Raw genomic sequence first — 18,470 nt, 5'->3', positions numbered from 1 at the left:
GGGGCGTGTCATATGTGCAAGCGGAGTTTGGGCAAATATGTGTCTGACCCGTGAAGATACGGTTTGGATTGATCCTCAGCAACCAAGGCTCGTCATAAGAGGCGACTAACGGGATCGGGTGGTCAGGCTTGCTGGCTTGGCTGATATGTGCCATAGTATCCCATTTGTGCAGAATGATGCTCATGCTGTTGACCTTCAGATTGTCTGGACCAGAGTTTATTATTTAGACCGCCATTATGTAGGTGGAATATTGCTGAGTGAGGCGTTAAACAAGAAGCAAACCACTTGTGTATCTGCCAGTCTCTATTCCCAGGGTACTGAATTAAACGCGAACTATAGTTTGCAGATAGTTTGTGGAAGAATGGTACAAGAAGTTTATTTCGGCTTTCTGTCGTCCACGTGTTTTCTGCAATCCCGTCTTCTGAGCAGCTTCTTCCCTACCTTTATAGCCGTCTTCGACTGGATGTTATTCGGGTGTTATCATTCTTGCTTCTGGGTACGCTTGTTCACTCCTATATCCGCTTAGGGATGAGTCCCTGTTGGTGGATGTGAGTTCATGTTGGTAGGTGTAAGTTCCTGTTGGTGGATGTAAGTTCATGTTGGTAGGTGTGAGTACATGTTTGTGGATGTAAGTTCATGTTGGTAGGTGTGTGTCCCTGTTGGTAGATGTGAGTCCCTGTTGGTGGATGTAAGTTCATGTTGGTAGGTGTGAGTCCCTGTTGGTGGATGTAAGTCCCTGTTGGTGGATGTAAGTCCCTGTTGGTGGATGTAAGTCCCTGTTGGTAGGTGTGAGTCCCTGTTGGTGGATGTAAGTTCATGTTGGTAGGTCTGAGTTCCTGTTGGTGGATGTAAGTTCATGTTGGTAGGTGTGAGTCCCTGTTGGTGGATGTTAGTTTATGTTGGTAGGTGTGAGTCCCTGTTGGTGGATGTAAGTTCATGTTGGTAGGTGTGAGTCCCTGTTGGTGGATGTAAGTTCATGTTGGTAGGTGTGAGTCCCTGTTGGTGGATGTAAGTTCATGTTGGTAGGTGTGAGTCCCTGTTGGTGGATGTAAGTTCATGTTGGTAGGTCTGAGTTCCTGTTTGTGGATGTAAGTCCCTGTTGGTGGATATGAGTTCATGTTGGTAGGTGTGAGTCCCTGTTGGTGGATGTAAGTCCCTGTTGATAAGCGCGATTCCCTGCTGGCAGGTGTGAGTCGGTGTTGGTAGTCCCTGTAGGTAGGCGTGAGGTCCTGTTGGTAGATGTGAGTCCCTGTTGGTGGATGTAAGTCCCTGTTGGTAGGTGTGAGTCCCTGTTGGTGGATGTAAGCTCATGTCGGTAGGTGTGAGTCCCTGTTGGTGGATGTAAGTTCATGTTGGTAGGTGTAAGTCCCTGTTGGTGGATGTAAGTTCATGTTGGTAGGTGTGAGTCCCTGTTGGTGGATGTAAGTTCATGTTGGTAGGTCTGAGTTCCTGTTGGTGGATGTAAGTCCCTGTTGGTGGATGTGAGTTCATGTTGGTAGGTGTGAGTCCCTGTTGGTGGATGTTAGTTTATGTTGGTAGGTGTGAGTCCCTGTTGGTGGATGTAAGTTCATGTTGGTAGGTGTGAGTCCCTGTTGGTGGATGTAAGTTCATGTTGGTAGGTGTGAGTCCCTGTTGGTGGATGTAAGTTCATGTTGGTAGGTGTGAGTCCCTGTTGGTGGATGTAAGTTCATGTTGGTAGGTCTGAGTTCCTGTTTGTGGATGTAAGTCCCTGTTGGTGGATATGAGTTCATGTTGGTAGGTGTGAGTCCCTGTTGGTGGATGTAAGTCCCTGTTGATAAGCGCGATTCCCTGCTGGCAGGTGTGAGTCGGTGTTGGTAGTCCCTGTAGGTAGGCGTGAGGTCCTGTTGGTAGATGTGAGTCCCTGTTGGTGGATGTAAGTTCATGTTGGTAGGTGTGAGTTCATGTTGGTGTGTGTAAGTCTCTGTTGGTGGATGTAAGTCCCTGTTGGTAGGCGCGATTCCCTGTTGATGTGTGTGTGTCCATGTTGGTAGGTGTGAGTCCCTGCTGGTAGGTGTGAGTCCCCGTTGGTAGGCGCGATTCCCCGCTGGCAGGTGTGAGTCGGTGTTGGTAGATATAGGCAGGCGTTAGTTCCTGTTGGTAGATGGGCAGTACAGCAGTAAGAATGCACAGTGATTTGAAATTAAGGTCTTCTTTCAGGACGTGCAAAGGTATCCATATCACAACGAGTTGCCTCCAAACACACACACGTCACTTCCGGTGTGCTAGATCTCCCCCGTCAGAATGATATGACATGAGAACCAAGAGGAATAAATACATTCATCCCTCATAAATTGACAGGTGAACCGTGTTCAAGACAGATATAGTTGTATATGCTTCCTTTGACGGCTGTCGCCTCAGGTAACATTGTCCCTTGTGGGTCGTGAACGAAGTTGTGTTCATTATAACAAAGGTAGTTGTGAATAATAGATTCGCGTGTAACACACTTGTGCGGCCTGATCACTCGGCTAATGTACTCTTAAAATATCCTGGGCTTGTCGGTGAACGTTTCCTCTGGAAAAAAATCTATATGTGGTTTACAACATTTATGAGGCCCGAATGAATCAGTTTACCTTTTTCATCCCGATAAGGAGTTAAGTATTGAATAAACAATGCCATTTGGAAACTGATCAAATGTAACATGCGGTAAATTCTGAATGAGATCAGGGAATCAGTATGTTTTTGCGTCACGGTGTTTTTGCTAGTGGCGATTAACAGCCGTGTTTGTGTCATGATGATTTTTGCTAGTGGCGACCAACAGCCGTTTTTGTGTCATGATATTATTGGTAGTGTCGACCAACAGCCGTTTCTGTGTCATGATATTTTAGCGAGATATTTTCGCCCAAACATTCGGCTCGCAAAACAATTGTTGATTTACAGGTTTTGACATATGATAACTGGAGGTCGTCGTCAACAGCTTTATCCATTCGACTCTCTTCCTTCACATTCGTGACAAATTGCACTATACTACACGGGGGGTTGTAACACATAAACACTAGCATAGTATCATCGCGGTGTATATTATCACCTTCGATATATGACCCATTCAGTGACAGTGTGTACCTAGTCCTTTGCGTTACAAGCATACAATAAAACAGTGAACATGTCAAAAGCAACAAGCATCACGAAAAATTTAATCTTTATACGAACTTTGAGAAGCATTTAGAAGTTGGGCCAGTAAGGAAGGATGACAACATATGGATGAATAACCTCTTTAATGCTATGGCAGCGACGTTCCGGTGTAGGTTGTAACATTGTTATCAAGCAAGTGATCTGACAGATGCCAACACCAAAAGGGGAAGAGTGTGGGTGTGGGTTTACGCCACTTTAAGCAATATTCCAACAATATCCGGCGGAGGACACCAGAAATGGGTTTCAGGCACTGTACCCACGTGGGAAATCGAACTGGCGTCTTGGGTGTGACGAGCGAACGCTTTAACCATGAGGCTATTCCATCGCCGCAAGAGGAAATCATCTCCCCAGACACTGATTGATACCATGCTATACTTAATTGGCCTCAACTTTGCTTTAAGCTGTGACGTTGTACACAGAATTTTGACAGTTGGTCAATCAAATTGGAGAAAATGACCAGGGTTTGTTCATACACAACCATGAAAATGTCAGTAAATGTAATCAACGTTGTTTGAAGGACCACCAAGGAAAAGTGAACCCAAAAGTGTTCCTGTGTATGCTAGTGATGTACCTGACATATGCATGTACCGGGGGTACCTCAGTCTTCGTCCTGCTGGTGCTCGTACAGCTTTATACTGACGTCCACTTGGTACACCCAGACCAGATCGATGGTATTCAGTGTCGCCAGTAGAACACACACTCAGTAAAACTGCGTCCAGATTGTGCGTTGCTGGCGGATTTAGTGGTAAGATTTTCAAATTCATTTATCTAAGCAGTATCTAACTTTACAGTGTCAAAAAAAAATAAATAATAATAATAAATAAATAAAAAAAAAACATACTGAAAGAGATAAAGAGATTTAAACATTTCTCCATCGAACCAGGAGTTGTTTGTTTACTGGTAATGTAGCTAGATTGCATTTGTCTTTTCAGGTATCAACACAAATCACTCGTTGAGAGCAACGTCTGCTACGCGACAGTTTCGCTCAGTTGTAGATGAACAATTCATTGCTAAAACAACCGGGCACAGGAGTAATACCATTCGCAACTACAAGCGCATCTGTACTGAACAAGAGGCGACTATGAGCAGGATAGTGCAAGGGAAAGAGACGAAGTGAAACCATGCCTTCTACTTAATTCGAGAAATCTAGAGGCTTACAAAAGGCCAGTGCCGATGGTATCAACATCTCTGTCAACGTTACGGTCGCAAAATGAAACTTTGTGTATGTTCTGTGAATAAATACATTCTGCAGTATGCATTGCTGTTATTGTTTTTATTGTTTCATTAAACCATTACTGCTTTTTATCGGTACGTAGTCTAACCAACCCAACTTTGCCAATTATAACTAGTAGCAGATTGTTGAAAAGGTCTTATGGAACAATTATGCATTGCTGATATTTTTTCCAGTGTTCCATATGAACTTTTCAACAAGCCGCTCATAGTTTTGGTTGGATTGCTGTATTTGGCAAAGGCTGATTTGAAGTAAAGCTGGTCAGATTCCAAAATGACAGCAATCATTTACAAAGTATTTCCGGTCGTTGTCTAATATCTGGGTTAGACTACGACCTCAATCAAAAGAGCCATGGTTTAACCATATTTGAGGTATCACAACACTGTCAGTCACGTCACGGAAGGTGGAAGATGGTGAGCTGAAGGATACACCTACATGTGCCATTAGTTTGGATTTAAATAGCCTAACCATTTCAAACCAACACCCCTTTACCTCCTCGTATTTCAAGCAGTGTCATTGACGATACTTGATTCCGTCACAAGTAACATAATTCCAACACAAGTTTCCGAATTTTTCACGAAACAAACACGTTCTCATCAAGACAGAATAAAGTAGGTCCTTTAAACTTCGTTTACAAGATTTTTTTCAAAGGTTCGAAAAGCAATTGTGTTTCTAAAGAGTACATGTGTTTTTCTGTTGTAGTTTTCCAACAATGTGTGTAACTCTGGGTGTAACATTTTCCCGAATACTGACATTGCCTGAGGTGTAACTTCAAGAAATAATCATTCTCAAATTCATTTATTGCTATGATGAACTGGGGATCGAAATGTTTCCAGTGAAACAAACACAACCATTAAAACAATAGCCCATGATGTCGCCGATATTTTGTCAGAAACCTGAATTTGTACTCACTGATTTGCCGTCTCTCATTCCTTGAACCACTTGATACCTGAGAATATTTATATCTAGTCTTCTAGCTATATCTATGCAGCAGTTACATGAAACGTAAGAATAGTCTATGCAGACATGCAAACCCCTACAGTTTCATCTCAAATCTTCATGGTACTTCGACGATCATCAAAGGGTGATTTTACGTCACTTCTCACAGTATTCGTGCCACGAGAGGGGAAGACCAGTCACACGTATGTAACTGATAGCAGCTTAGCGTACCATTCTCACAAGATCCGTTTATTTCACCTCTGCTTAGCTGTACCTCCCTCGGTGTCCTTTGCAAGTACGACCAATTCAAACCTTATTAGTATGGTATACAGCATAGTCGGGATATTTGCATCCACACAATATGTAACAAACCGGGAAGAGCACGATTAGAACGAGTCTTCAGCAAACAAGGCTAGCCGTGGGATTCAAAGCTGGTACACCAAAGGTTGAACTGCCATGCCTTCCGATTACCAGCCTCCTCCAAATGAATACTATGACAAATCTAAGCCTGAAGTGTGCTTCTCGCTCTATATTTGGTCATCTCTTTTTCACCCCAAGAAAAAACGTATTGAAGGCGTATTTCCAGATTTTACTTTTTGTTACTAAAACCTCTTCCCAACCTCTAACTTTTTGTACTTTTCTTTTCCAAACTCTGAGCATCGACATTCAAATGATATATGAGTGGTTGAAATTAATTGAAACATGTTCAAAATAAAGTTCAAAGCAAGACTGAAACTGCAACTCAGATTAGAAGGCCGACGCTCTACCACACGACCACCGAGCCGACTGCCCGTGATGGTCCCGGGGTAAAACAGGCCTTCAGCAACCCACGCTTGACATAAAAGGCGTCTATGCCGGTCTTGAGAGGCGACTAACGGGATCGCGTGGTCAGGCTCGATGACTTGGTTGACACATGCCATGGGTTCCCAAATGCGCAGATCGATGCTCATGTTGTTGATCACTGGATTGTCTGGTCCATACACAGGACTCATTATTTACAGACCGCCGCCATATAGCTGGAATATTGCCGAGTGCGGCGTAGAACTAAACTCACTCACCGAGCCGACAGATGACAGAGAGGTTGAATTATCTATTTATTGTTCCATTAAATTGATTTTACTTGCGCTTCAGTTTGTTGCGTAGCTTCATTGTAATTATCCATCACTGACGTACACGTCTGAGAAAACACTTCTCAGTTTGGCAAATGTAAAACCACCTGGTCGCGAAATCCCTCAGGGCCTGGCCCCTCCAGTTTTACAGTGTCTGCCAAAACCTTGGAGTGAGTGAGTTTAGTTTTACGTCGCACTTAGCAATATTCCAGCCATATGGCGACGGTCTGTAAATAATCGAGTCTGGACCAGACAATCCAGTGATCAACAACATGAGCATCGATCTGCGCAATGGGGAACCGATGACATGTGTCAACCAAGTCAGCTAGTCTGACCACCCGATCCCGTTAGTCGCCTCTTACGACAAGCATAGTCACCTTTTATGGCAAGCATGGGTTGCTGAAGGCCTATTCTACCCCGGGACCTTCACGGGTCCCAAAACCTTGGAGGTGTGGTTTCTCCTATAGTAAATACCTGTTTATACAGAGGGTCGTCATGAACACATATGGATCCAGCCGGGTTAAAAATTAGTTTCCAACAACTCTTGCCTGTGGCAACTGACGAGACTTGCTGATCAGTCTCATATGATACATGCTACTGCATCTGCATAGATCATGCTCATGATGTCAATCACTTGATTGTCTTAATCCAGCTTAAATTATTTTACAGATCTCCTTCATATAAAAAAGAGCAGCATTTGAAGGAAATAAGAATATCCTATCTACATGTATAGAATGTCGATTGCTGTGTGTGCAATAATGTTACTGCATCCTGCAAACGATCCAGTCTGAACCATCCCTTTAGAAAACAATGGCAGCTTGAGTTAGTGGCTGAGCAATTGATGCAGAGATCCACCGCATACATGGTTCCGATAATCCCTCCAGGTGTGATAACCCCCTATGTTAATCATGTGGTATTGCCATCCAAAGATAATCAGCTCTCTATACCAAACTCACAGTTACATGGTTCACACAGATGGTGGAATCTTTCACCAATTTTCCTGTTCATCTTGTCAATGTTTATCAGAATGACAATTCAGACGCCCATTGATCAGATCTGCAGTGAGGACTAGAGGCTTGACAAGGGACTCAATACTGATTAATGCAAGACACATAAAACCGCCATTTGTGCCCAAATTATTCAGTCATTAATTTGAAATTTGTATCCTTAGATGTTAGATGTATTCTTAATGTGTAAAAATGAAACAAACATCATTGTCGATTACAAGTTTATTATCTTCAGGCCATATGGCTTGTAGCCGGCACTGGAGATATCAGATGCTGGGAGTTACACAAGAATTATCTCCCTTAGTCAAAGAGACCAAAGCCCATGTCTTCATCTTCTGATTCAGACTCCTCCTTCTTCGCCTCTTCTTTCTCGGGTGCTGCAGAGGCAGCTGGAGCAGCAACAGCGGAGGCAAACTTAGATGGATCTTTCAGGTACTCCTTTGTCTGCAAGGAAACAGTGATAAATTAAACCCTGAATTGTTTTTCAAATCGTAACTGGTAACTTACTTTTCAATGACATTTACAACTATCCAGGCATTGTCACAGTACATTCTATGGCATGAATGCATTAACAGTCACCAAATGAAATACTTTTTGAGTGTCTTTAAGATGAATTTTATAGTCAGAGCTTGTCCTCACACATCAGACTGCACCAATGAAAAAAAGTTGATTGCTATTTTATCAGGCATCTAGAGACCACGCAACCAGTCACATTGTAACCAAACAGCCCTCTACCAGAGGAACATGTAATCATACAGCACACTAACAGGGGAACATGTTGTAATCATACAGCCCTCTCACAGGGGAACACTTTGTAACCATGCAGCCTTTCACCAAGGGAACATGTAACCATACAGCCTTCTCAAAGGGGAACATTTTGTAACCATGCAGACGTTTAACAGGGGAACATGTAACCATACAGCCCTCTCACAGGGGAACATTTTGTAACCATGCAGCCCTCTCACAGGGGAACATTTTGTAACCATGCAGCCCTCTCACAGAGGAAGGACTTGAACTGCACCACCACAGCCATAATGTATGGTACCATTACCTGCTCAGCCTCAGGGAAGGTGTACTCTGTCTCTACAGCAATAGCTAAGAGCCTCTTGAATCCATTGACAATGGAGTGAGGGGCAGATGCAGCTGTTGGGTAGCCAATCATCAGTGACACACTGGCGATGTTGCGGACAATCTGGGATAGAGTTGAAGAAATTGTTTACAGAATGGTTATCATTCTCTTAACTACACAAGATGATAAAACTTATATTGTTTGGTGTTTGTCAGGACACAAGCATCTCCTCAGTTTTCTCAGTAGAACGAAAGTATAACACATCATTCAAAACACCATTTCAACCTGGTCTGACTTGATCAACTCAAACCATATTGAAATATTTAGTCAAACTGCATTTGTTTTGATGTAGTCATGCCGATTTAATCTCAGGCTATTTACTCTTACTACTTCAGCAGTGGAAACATAAGTTTGATTAGCTTGAATTGATATGATATGCAACAGGATTTTGATGCATGGGGTAAATAAACATTGTTATTTTGACATAACATACGTGTGTATGTGTGTGTGTGCGCATCGTTTCTTTTCATACAATGGCATTTATTTGTCTTGCATGTTTCAACATTCTTACTGCATATTTTACACAAACATGCAGCTTATATGGAATTCTGGAAATTGGAATTGGGTATATTTCTATGCAGCAGGGTAAGTGATATAGCACAGGATTGACTGACTGGGTGTTTGCAAAAAGTAAAATAAAATAAGAAAATAAAAAAAAAGATTTTATTCAAAATACATTTTGCCTTGATATACAAAAGCAAATGCATCATTAATAAGAACCTGACACTAACAAGTAATAGTCAAATACAGAAACTATAAATTAAACTTTTCAATCCCTAGAGTGGGATTAACATCAACAGCATACAAATAAATTTCGCCAAGGACAACAGTTGCTCAGAAATGACTCTTCTGGTCCTTGGCAAATGTTGGTATACATCTGAACAATATTTAGGGCAAATCCAATCTTCCCTTTCAGTTTTTGATCATATAATTTGCTTTGCCTATGGAAGTGACATGATAAATCTCGTTACTTTTTCAGTGCCTAAGAAATTGGACATGGGTCCACCAAATGCAACATAAACTGGAATAAAGTCAGTGTGGGTGTTTGTCAGTAGAAGACGTCTCCTCATAGTTTTCAGTAGAACGAAAGTATACAGCATCATTCAAACACCATTCTGACAGGACTGAGCTTAATTAGTGCCGAGATTCTACTGCGACATCTAGCTACAATGGCGGTTCTTAGGTTAGGGCATAAAACTGATCAATATTCTCAAGCTGATATGACATGAAGGAAACATTCTTACCTGCATGAACTTCTGTCGTAGGTCATCGTCGGTGATGTCCAGGATCGTAGGGGAGAAGATGGTGCCAGAGTCATACACTGCATATTCAAAAGTGTGACAAAGTATGAAATGAAGCTATCTCTCACGAGTAGCACACACCTTAACAGAGCTTCAGCCAGGATATTTGCCAGTGTTGCCAAATGGCACCTTAATTCATGGTAACCATCGGAAGATGACAGTTTTTAACTATGTTTCAGAAACAAAATGATTACGGATGGACAGACGGAAAAGGTGTTGACCATCCCTGCCACATTACATGCCGGTGGATAAAAGTGCCACTGTCTGTTTTACTGTGAATGGCGCAAGGGCACTGCTCTGAAACACTGCCTTAATCTGAGAACTTACAGAAGAGATATCAATTGATGTATTGTTACTACTGGTAAACACATATAAGATGATCCATGACCTGACAAATGACTCCAATTTGCATACTTGGGAACGCCCCACAGAACGATCCACTTGAAACAAGAGGGAGACAGGTTGTCTGATAAATATCGAGAAGTTCATTTTCCCCGTGCGTTTCACGCATGAATTGTTATAGCACACTCAATTTGGGAACAGGTACAATCTCAACATATTGAATCAACACAATATACTGAGCAAATATGTTTAGGACCACAGATCCATTTCACGAAGCAAATGACATTTTCCTGGGTTTTTTAAAACAAAATTGTTGAATATCTAAAATGCTTGTCAATGCCCCAATCATCTATTTGTCTTCGTCTTAACTAAAGGTTAGCGTGGAATATCAGGATCTTATGCCTGAAATTGCAGTCTTATCATTCGAAGGAATATGCGGTGTTTTAATGGGCAAAGTTGACTTTTCGTCTGCTAAATAGTTAATAGATAATAACTACATATAGTTAATTGTGTTTCATTTAACTTTTTAAGATGTTAAAAGTTATCTGTTACTGAATGGTGGTGGCTAAATCAGAGTAGCAAGGGGGAAATATTTTTATCCCATAATTTTTACTCCTATTTCTCTGTATAGGCTGATTTTCATCCATAATTCCGCTGGTGATTGACTGGGAATACATGTCATATCATTCATCGTATCCAGAGTGGGTAGTTGTTTTTTTACGCCATGTAAACTTTGTGCAAATTGACGGACTGCACACCGGTCGAAATCATCAAGTTTGTAACTGAAAGTTTTGGGTTTGCGCAACTTGGTGGGACTGATAAATGTAGGTCCACTCGCACTCCTACCACCTTCTGCCTTAATGCACTTTAAAGTTGCCGTTCACAGTCCAGTAGCAAGGCTACTTTGTAAAAGAGAATCTGCTTTGGTTGCACAATTTTTGTCCATATACATGACAACATTGTATGCTATCTCACTTGCCTGAGAATGAACTATTTGCCCATGTTTTCCTAACTTGGACATTTTTTACTACAACTGAAATCTGTTTAACAGTATTTGAGACAGGTGTAAAACAGTGGCGAGACAGGTGTTAATCAGTAGCTGTGTTGATTTCATGTCATGGTTAGCATGTATTGCACATGCATAATTGTCAAGCTACCTGTGGCAGCCAAGTGTACTCGCCCAATTCGTTGTACCGCCTCTCTTGTCACAAATGCGTTTAGTGCGCAGGATCATCTAATATGTGTCTAGTAGTATTTGTACTGTAGCCAACTGCAAATGTAAACCATCCTAGAGGCGTGTGCATGGACTTGTACCCTTCTAAAATTGTGAAAGGACGACTTTAGAATAATGGAATGAGATATTCTTCTATTCTACTTACCCTGTTCAATGATCAACCCATATGAGAATGGGGAGATTCCCAACATGTTGAGAAGAGTTGACTCGGACTGTCCGACTTTATCTCCTGTCTTGATCAGATTCACAGCATTCTAGGATGAACAAGACCAATATCAATGGAAAAATACAAATGGCAAAAGAAGTGCCTACATGTCAGTGAAAAAACACCTGGGCACTGTCAGAGCTGGTACACTACCAATCACTGACAAAGTTGCTTCACTGTAAAAGTGGACGTGCTTCAGCACACCACCACTTCAGTAGCATTAATACATTAGTACCATTTTCTAAATGGAGACTCAGTTCCTGTCAGTAGACATTATACTGCCACAGATTACTCAACATTTCGGGGTTGGGCAGTAAGGTGATACACTAAAGCAAGAGTATCACAGCTGGCGACACCAGAAATGGTGTCATAAATTGCAACTAAGTGGGGAACTCAACCCAAAGCTTTGGTGTTGTATGCAAATGCTTTAAAGAACGAATAAACTATTTTTTTGTTACTCCTTTTACCACTGCATACGAGACTTCTGGTTAGCCATAAGTGGAACACCATTTTTAAAAAAAACAAAACAAAAAAAACCCCCAAAACATGTGGTTAATTAATACCAAGCGCTTAAAAAATGCTAAAAAGCGGTCTGCTTCTCTCTCGCTAGCTCGTAATTTTGCTGCTTTCTCGGTGTCACCAAAGACATGCCGAATTGTGTTGACGTCAACTGCTCCTTGGGGTAGTGTGATGGTGACACTATGCACAGATTACTACCAGTGAAAAGTAATTTTGTTTTTTAAAATCGGTGAAAACAAAGCATTTATCCCCAGACAAGGCGCCGCCATTTTTGAAAATCGTGAAGTCACTGGCTAAAGTCTGTTAAGAGTTATTGAGATTATGGTTTGTTTTCCTCCAGTCAGTAATTCAAAACTACTATTTACTAGTAGTTAAATATGTATTTGAATCATGGCCAAAAGGATTTTGCATGAAACAACATGTAACATAACGACTTTCTTCCATGGAAGCAAGGTGAGAGTCGAAGTGACATTAATATTGCAAGTAATATTATACAATTGATTCTCCATAGACCCTCATGTCTATCAAGGAGATGCGCCCCTCTGACTGAAATTTGGTTTGCGGCTGAGAATTGTGCACTGTTGTCAAAAAGGTCAATTTAAGGTAATCAAAGATTGAAATGAGCAGTTTTAATGATGGGGTTTCACTGATGTCCATGAGTGATTTATGCATTTGCATCCCCCTGGAATATAAGTGATCTTTAAGAACTACAGCAACACAAGACATGTCCAAAAGACGATGAAAACCAGTGTTTACACACCAGAATTTCAATGGTGCCCTTAGTGATCTTGGTAGGAATCTGCAGAGCTTGGAAGAAAGAGGTCTTCTCTGGGCCAAGAGTGGTGTGTTGGGCTGGAACAGTGACATCAAGGGGAGCGATGGCTCCTACACGGGCAGGAGCCTTCACTTTGTTTTCCATGATGACAGTACGGATATCGGTAAGTTCCTCCTTGCTGAATACGAATCCCACATTGCCTCTAATGTGGGGCAGCAATCTGCAAATAAACATCAGTCGGTATCACTCTTTCACACCCACAACCATGTTCATTCTCAAACTCTTGTGGACGACTTGCTCAGACAGCCAAAGAGGCAAGATGTTGCTCTCCAGGTCACAAAAACGACAGTGGGTTCAGCCATTTCTGGCTCTGTCGTCTGGCAATGTGACACTCGCAACGCTTGCTGGATCATCATTGCAGTTAACAGTCCAAGTTAAAGAATTATGCATTTATTTATTTCAATACATACAACCTTTTATGCATACACTTGTGTTCCGTTTAATTGATTTCATCGACAAACTGATCTGTAGAAAATAGCAATCAAGGAATTGATCATATCTGATCTATCATGACTGTGTAATATATCTACGTGTCTGCATAATGCAAGCAAGCATTTTACACTGTTTTCAATGTGAACTTCACTCATATAATACATATAACATGGCATCCATATCTGGCCACTAAAGTCAAAATCTTGTAATAAAGGCAAGCATATAAATTAGTTGTCCACATTTCATGTTGTATTTTGTGGATGTTTGCTAACACACACAAAAGGTGAGAATGTGTATTTCCCTTTTACAAACATGTTTGGAAGTTACAAACTGGCTTTGATTAACTATTAATCGTTGATTGATCGATTTGATAATCAAATGGTTGAACATGAAACTTCAACCAACACTTCCTCTCCATCTATTACTCATATCCAACCTTCTCAGGGATAGCAACATTTCAACCCATGGATTCGCCAAAAACAACTGCCATCCCGGCTTAACAAAGTGTCCCCCAAAGTTCGCCAAACTTTCTGACATTTCCTCGAATTTTATGCTGAATTTCACTTTGACTTTTACATCCAAGCCATTTCCACCTGAATTTATTCCCCACTTATATACAGCACTGATTAAAGATCCTTTACTGTGGGTCAAAATTGTCACTATATTTCGGAAGATAAATCACTGAAAGAAACTAGTCATTCGCACCACCATTTGCGAGTGAGTAAGTTTAGCTTTATAACACTCGGCAATATTCAAGCTATATGGCGGCAGTCTGTAAATAATCAAGTCGGGACCAGACAATCCAGTGATCAAAAACATGAGCATCGATCTGTGCACTTGGGAACTTATGACGTGTCAACCAAGACAGTGAGTCTGACCACCTGGTCCCGTTAGTTGCCCAAGAGACAGATGTGGGTACTTGAAGTTTATAAGCAACATATTTTTCCCTTCCCTCCAAGTTCCAAACATGGTGCTTAAGATTCCCAACTGCGTGTGCTAGGCTGGCATTTACTTCACTAAATCTTGTTCAAATCTGTAGTTGAAATACATGTCATTACTACAAAGCCAAAACAATAACATTTATTACTGGAAGAACATTTGTTATGCAATTTTGGAATTTCTACACGTTTGTTATGACAAGTCTGTTTAGGACTTATTATTCAACTAACATGAAGATAGTGAATTCCTACGAATCTTGAGTTGAAAACACTTGAAGTTCTGGTACTAGCATGTGGTACCACAGACCACTTATTACAAACATGTGACATTATTTACCTCTCCAGGGCTGGGTTGTTCTCCAGATGGCCCCGAATGGCCTTCCTCATCATGGTGTTCTTTCCCATAAGCACAACTGAAACCAGGGCGACTTTGTACAAATTTGTGTTTAAATTGTTAAATCAGAGTAATAAATCTACATAGAAAGCACTGGTTGTTTATCTGGTCTACCATGAAGATAGTGGAATCATGGGAACATGAGTTTACATGTCCTTTACTCATACTTGTCAAAACAATGTAAGGGATAAGTCTTTCAGTTACAATGATGTGTTGTCATACTGATCAAGAAAACTGCCAATGGATCTATTACGGTATAAAAGGTGAGCAGATTCATTAAAATAGAATGCAGATAGAAATATTAAGATCCTTGATAATTGAGGCCAACAATCATGGGTTGCTAGCACCTGCTTATTCACCCTGATGGATAGGGCTATGATACACTCACATATTCAGTGAACTGAACTGACCCCTTCATGAATACAATTCATTATTTGTGGTTGCCAGAACCAAATATGAATGAATATTTAAAATTTTTATCTGAGCATGTTTTACTTGAGCCCCTATTAAAGTGAGATATGTAAGAAAGGAACATGTACTAGCATTGCAGTAGTGCAACTGACTGCACGTCATGTTGGTTTGCAAAGGCTGCACATTTAACTGTGGACTATAACTACTAGTGTTTTACATACCAAATTTGAGTGTGATGTCAGATCACTAGTTATTACTACGACAAATTAAGTCAACATGGGGGGTCCATATTGTGCACCGATTGCTTAACTACAATATTATAATCATGAATAATTTTTCACTTCTACACAGATTCATGCTCAGACAGCCAAAGAGGCAAGATATTGCTCTCCAGGTCACAAAGACGATAGTGGGTTCAGCCATTTCTGGCTCTATCGCTTGGCTGTGTGACTATCGCAACGCTTGCTGGATCATCATTACATGAAGTAAAATATATTTAACCAGATAGCTAACTCCACTACTTTCTTTCTTTTCAATTCATAAATATATTACCGGCTTTCCCTCGTAGGGCCTGTCTGATCTTCTGCATCTGCTTGGAACCGACATTGTCTGCGCCCACTATGAAACACTTTGGATATTCATCCAGAAGTTGCTGAAGAACGACATATTCCACTGATAACATTTATCCATAATCAAAACATACTCACAGGGTACTAACTGATTGGAAAAGATTAACGTCACATTACTATTATTGACATTAAAAATCATGTTTCATTTCCATGGCATGGGCGTCATAAAGTTATGTTGTTTGTGATGATTTTTATTTCATTTATATTTTATTTTTTATCAAATTATTCAAATAATACAACTATAATGTAAATAATTTAATATTTATTTATACTGTCCAGAGAGACCATAAAGGGTGCCAAAAATGCAATATTTTTCCATTTGTACCATGCCATAATACCTCCTTACCTTTTCTATTTACATATTCATTTCTACTTAATCAGAATTTTTTTTAATTAAAAGATTTATCACATACGATTTTGTCATCTTTTCCCCCATATCAGAGGCATTCCTCTTGGTAACGTGATACAACAGTGTGAAATACCTGAGCTTTCAAGCTACAAATGAATAACATGTGAGATGATTAGTTTGATGTTGGGTTTCACTTGAAAGCTCTTATCAACAATATCACTGTACCCTTGCCAAGAATATTTTCACAGTTGTATAAAGCAATTTTGTTGGATAAAAATGACACATTTTTTCACCAAGTCTACTATGGGGATTGTGATAGGTCAAAATCAGACACATGGTTTAAGTCAGCCAATCACCCAATGGATACTTTTTTAACACTGAATTATTACCAGAACCCACTTTTCAATGCCAGGGCATGTTTTTCAACAATGAATAAAATCACCCTGCTGCTACTGGAACTTTACCTGGGGAACCTACCAAAAAGATCGCCTCACTGAATAATGACACGCTTACATCCTTACTTGACTTTTGATTATTTAATGTATGTTTACAGAGTAGAAACAGCAAGGCTCATTTTCCAAACTTGATATCTTTTCAATATATGATCCAACATCTCTGGACGTTTTTCCATCCTATGGTGTTGAATGGGTTGCAAAAAATACCATAACCCAACCAGTAGCAAACTCAAGAGGTAATTGTTTGTTTAGAATTTTCAAAGAAGTATTTGGCCTTTTTCTGCACCCCTGTTGACACGCTAATAAATCTTGTTGCGCCCATCGTCAATATTAAAGCATACAATACGCAGGAACTGTAAATCATTGCAATGACGTGTCAACTTGGTGAGCCTGACCATCTGATCCCATTAGTCACCTCTTATGACAAGCTGAAGGCCAGTATCCTAACTGGACCTTCATGGGACTGTTATGAGGATACTTACAACAATTTTAAGGAAGTAATTGGACTTCCAAGTGGTCCTGTCTTCCTTGACCATCTTTGTGGATCAGGGATAGAATTCACAGTTTAAAGACAGGACTGGAAAACAATAGATGCAACTATTAAGGTCTCATTTATGGCTGAAATCCACAGTATTAGTAACTCATTAACTTACAAACATCACGGTATGGCAGGGACCAGGAAAGACGATCAGCAATTATCAGGATTAACCATTTTCAGAATTTAGAATGCACCACTGCCCTTTTATCAACAGTAAACGTCAAAATCATAATGGGTTTTCTTCATTTTAAATTCAAAATGGAACACATGGCACCTGCCTTTCCCTATCCCTGTATACATAGTGCACTTTACTGAGGCCAGTGAGTGCGTTGAGTTTTACCCCGCACTCAGCAATATTCCAGCTATATGGCGGCGGTCTGTAAATAATCGTGTCTGGACCAGACAATCCAGTGATCAACAATATGAACATCGATCTGTGCATTTAGGAACCGATGACAGGTGTCAACCAAGTCAGTGAGCCTGACAACCCGATCCCGTTAGTCGCCTCTAACAAGCATAGTCGCCTTTTGTAGCAAGCATGGGTTTCTGAAGGCCCATTCTATCACGGAACCTTCACGGGTCCTGAGGTCAATGAACTGAAATGAAAAAGCTAATAATTAACTTATGGCCACCCAATTTAATAATCTGGAACATGGAAAGAAATGCCTGAAATGGAAATGAAATGCCTGGCGAGTCTTATTTCACGGGAAACCAAAGCATTTCTAACATGTGCGCAGTACGTGTGATGTTGATAGGTTGTGCAACTTCGAGGAGCCAAACAGCGTGATTGGGGGAAAAGCATTCGTTAAATATTCTGGTAATGCCATACCTAAACTAAACAAAAAAAGCGTTTGCATTTCAGCTGTAACATAAACAAGAAAAGGGTCATAATTATATTTCCCATCTCTCTCAGTTTTACACGTGCTCACCTTTCGCAGTATGGCGTGCAAAGAAAGACCACGTGACTTGGATGCCGCCACCTGCTGGAATAAGGGAAAGATAACTACATGCATTATTACTATCAACCACTAAATATTTTCATCGTATTGGGCACTACTGATAGCAAATATTTGAAATTGCCATTTGTTAAAAGATATTCCTTTCGTTTGTACAAATATATCAAGGCATAAATATATTAAAAAGAAATGGTGGTATTTTGTTAAGGCGCCGTTTTCTCCTACACCATTTTGCGTATACAAAACAAAAATAACTAAATCATTCTAATTAAATGACAGGTGTAATTTGACCACGGAAAATGAATCTGCAAAGCACGGGAAATCTAAAATTCCGAGTGTCGATTCCCAAGCCCAGAAAGAAACGCAT

General features: G+C 40.6%; 1 protein-coding gene across 2 annotated transcripts; it reads right to left on the bottom strand.

Moving 5' to 3' along the window:
• Positions 1-7,643: 7,643 nt before the first annotated feature.
• Positions 7,644-18,156, bottom strand: LOC137278547 (large ribosomal subunit protein uL10-like). 2 transcript variants are annotated; one of them, XM_067810979.1, is made up of 9 exons: positions 18,077-18,156; positions 17,092-17,186; positions 15,729-15,828; positions 14,709-14,784; positions 12,927-13,161; positions 11,588-11,696; positions 9,810-9,886; positions 8,488-8,628; positions 7,644-7,880 (listed from the first exon to the last, which is right to left on the bottom strand). In XM_067810979.1, exons 2-9 carry the CDS (start codon positions 17,143-17,145, stop codon positions 7,737-7,739), a joined length of 936 nt encoding a protein of 311 aa, XP_067667080.1. In that variant the 5' UTR covers positions 17,146-17,186; positions 18,077-18,156; the 3' UTR covers positions 7,644-7,736. The 2 variants fall into 2 exon arrangements, with proteins under 2 accessions (XP_067667080.1, XP_067667081.1); XM_067810980.1 differs by lacking the exon at positions 18,077-18,156 and having other exon boundaries at positions 17,092-17,192.
• Positions 18,157-18,470: the final 314 nt, after the last annotated feature.

Source organism: Haliotis asinina, chromosome 3, assembly GCF_037392515.1.
Source record: "Haliotis asinina isolate JCU_RB_2024 chromosome 3, JCU_Hal_asi_v2, whole genome shotgun sequence".
Classification (NCBI taxonomy): domain Eukaryota; kingdom Metazoa; phylum Mollusca; class Gastropoda; order Lepetellida; family Haliotidae; genus Haliotis; species Haliotis asinina.
Note: the sequence above shows the minus strand (reverse complement) of the source record. Positions and strands in the feature narration are given on the sequence as shown.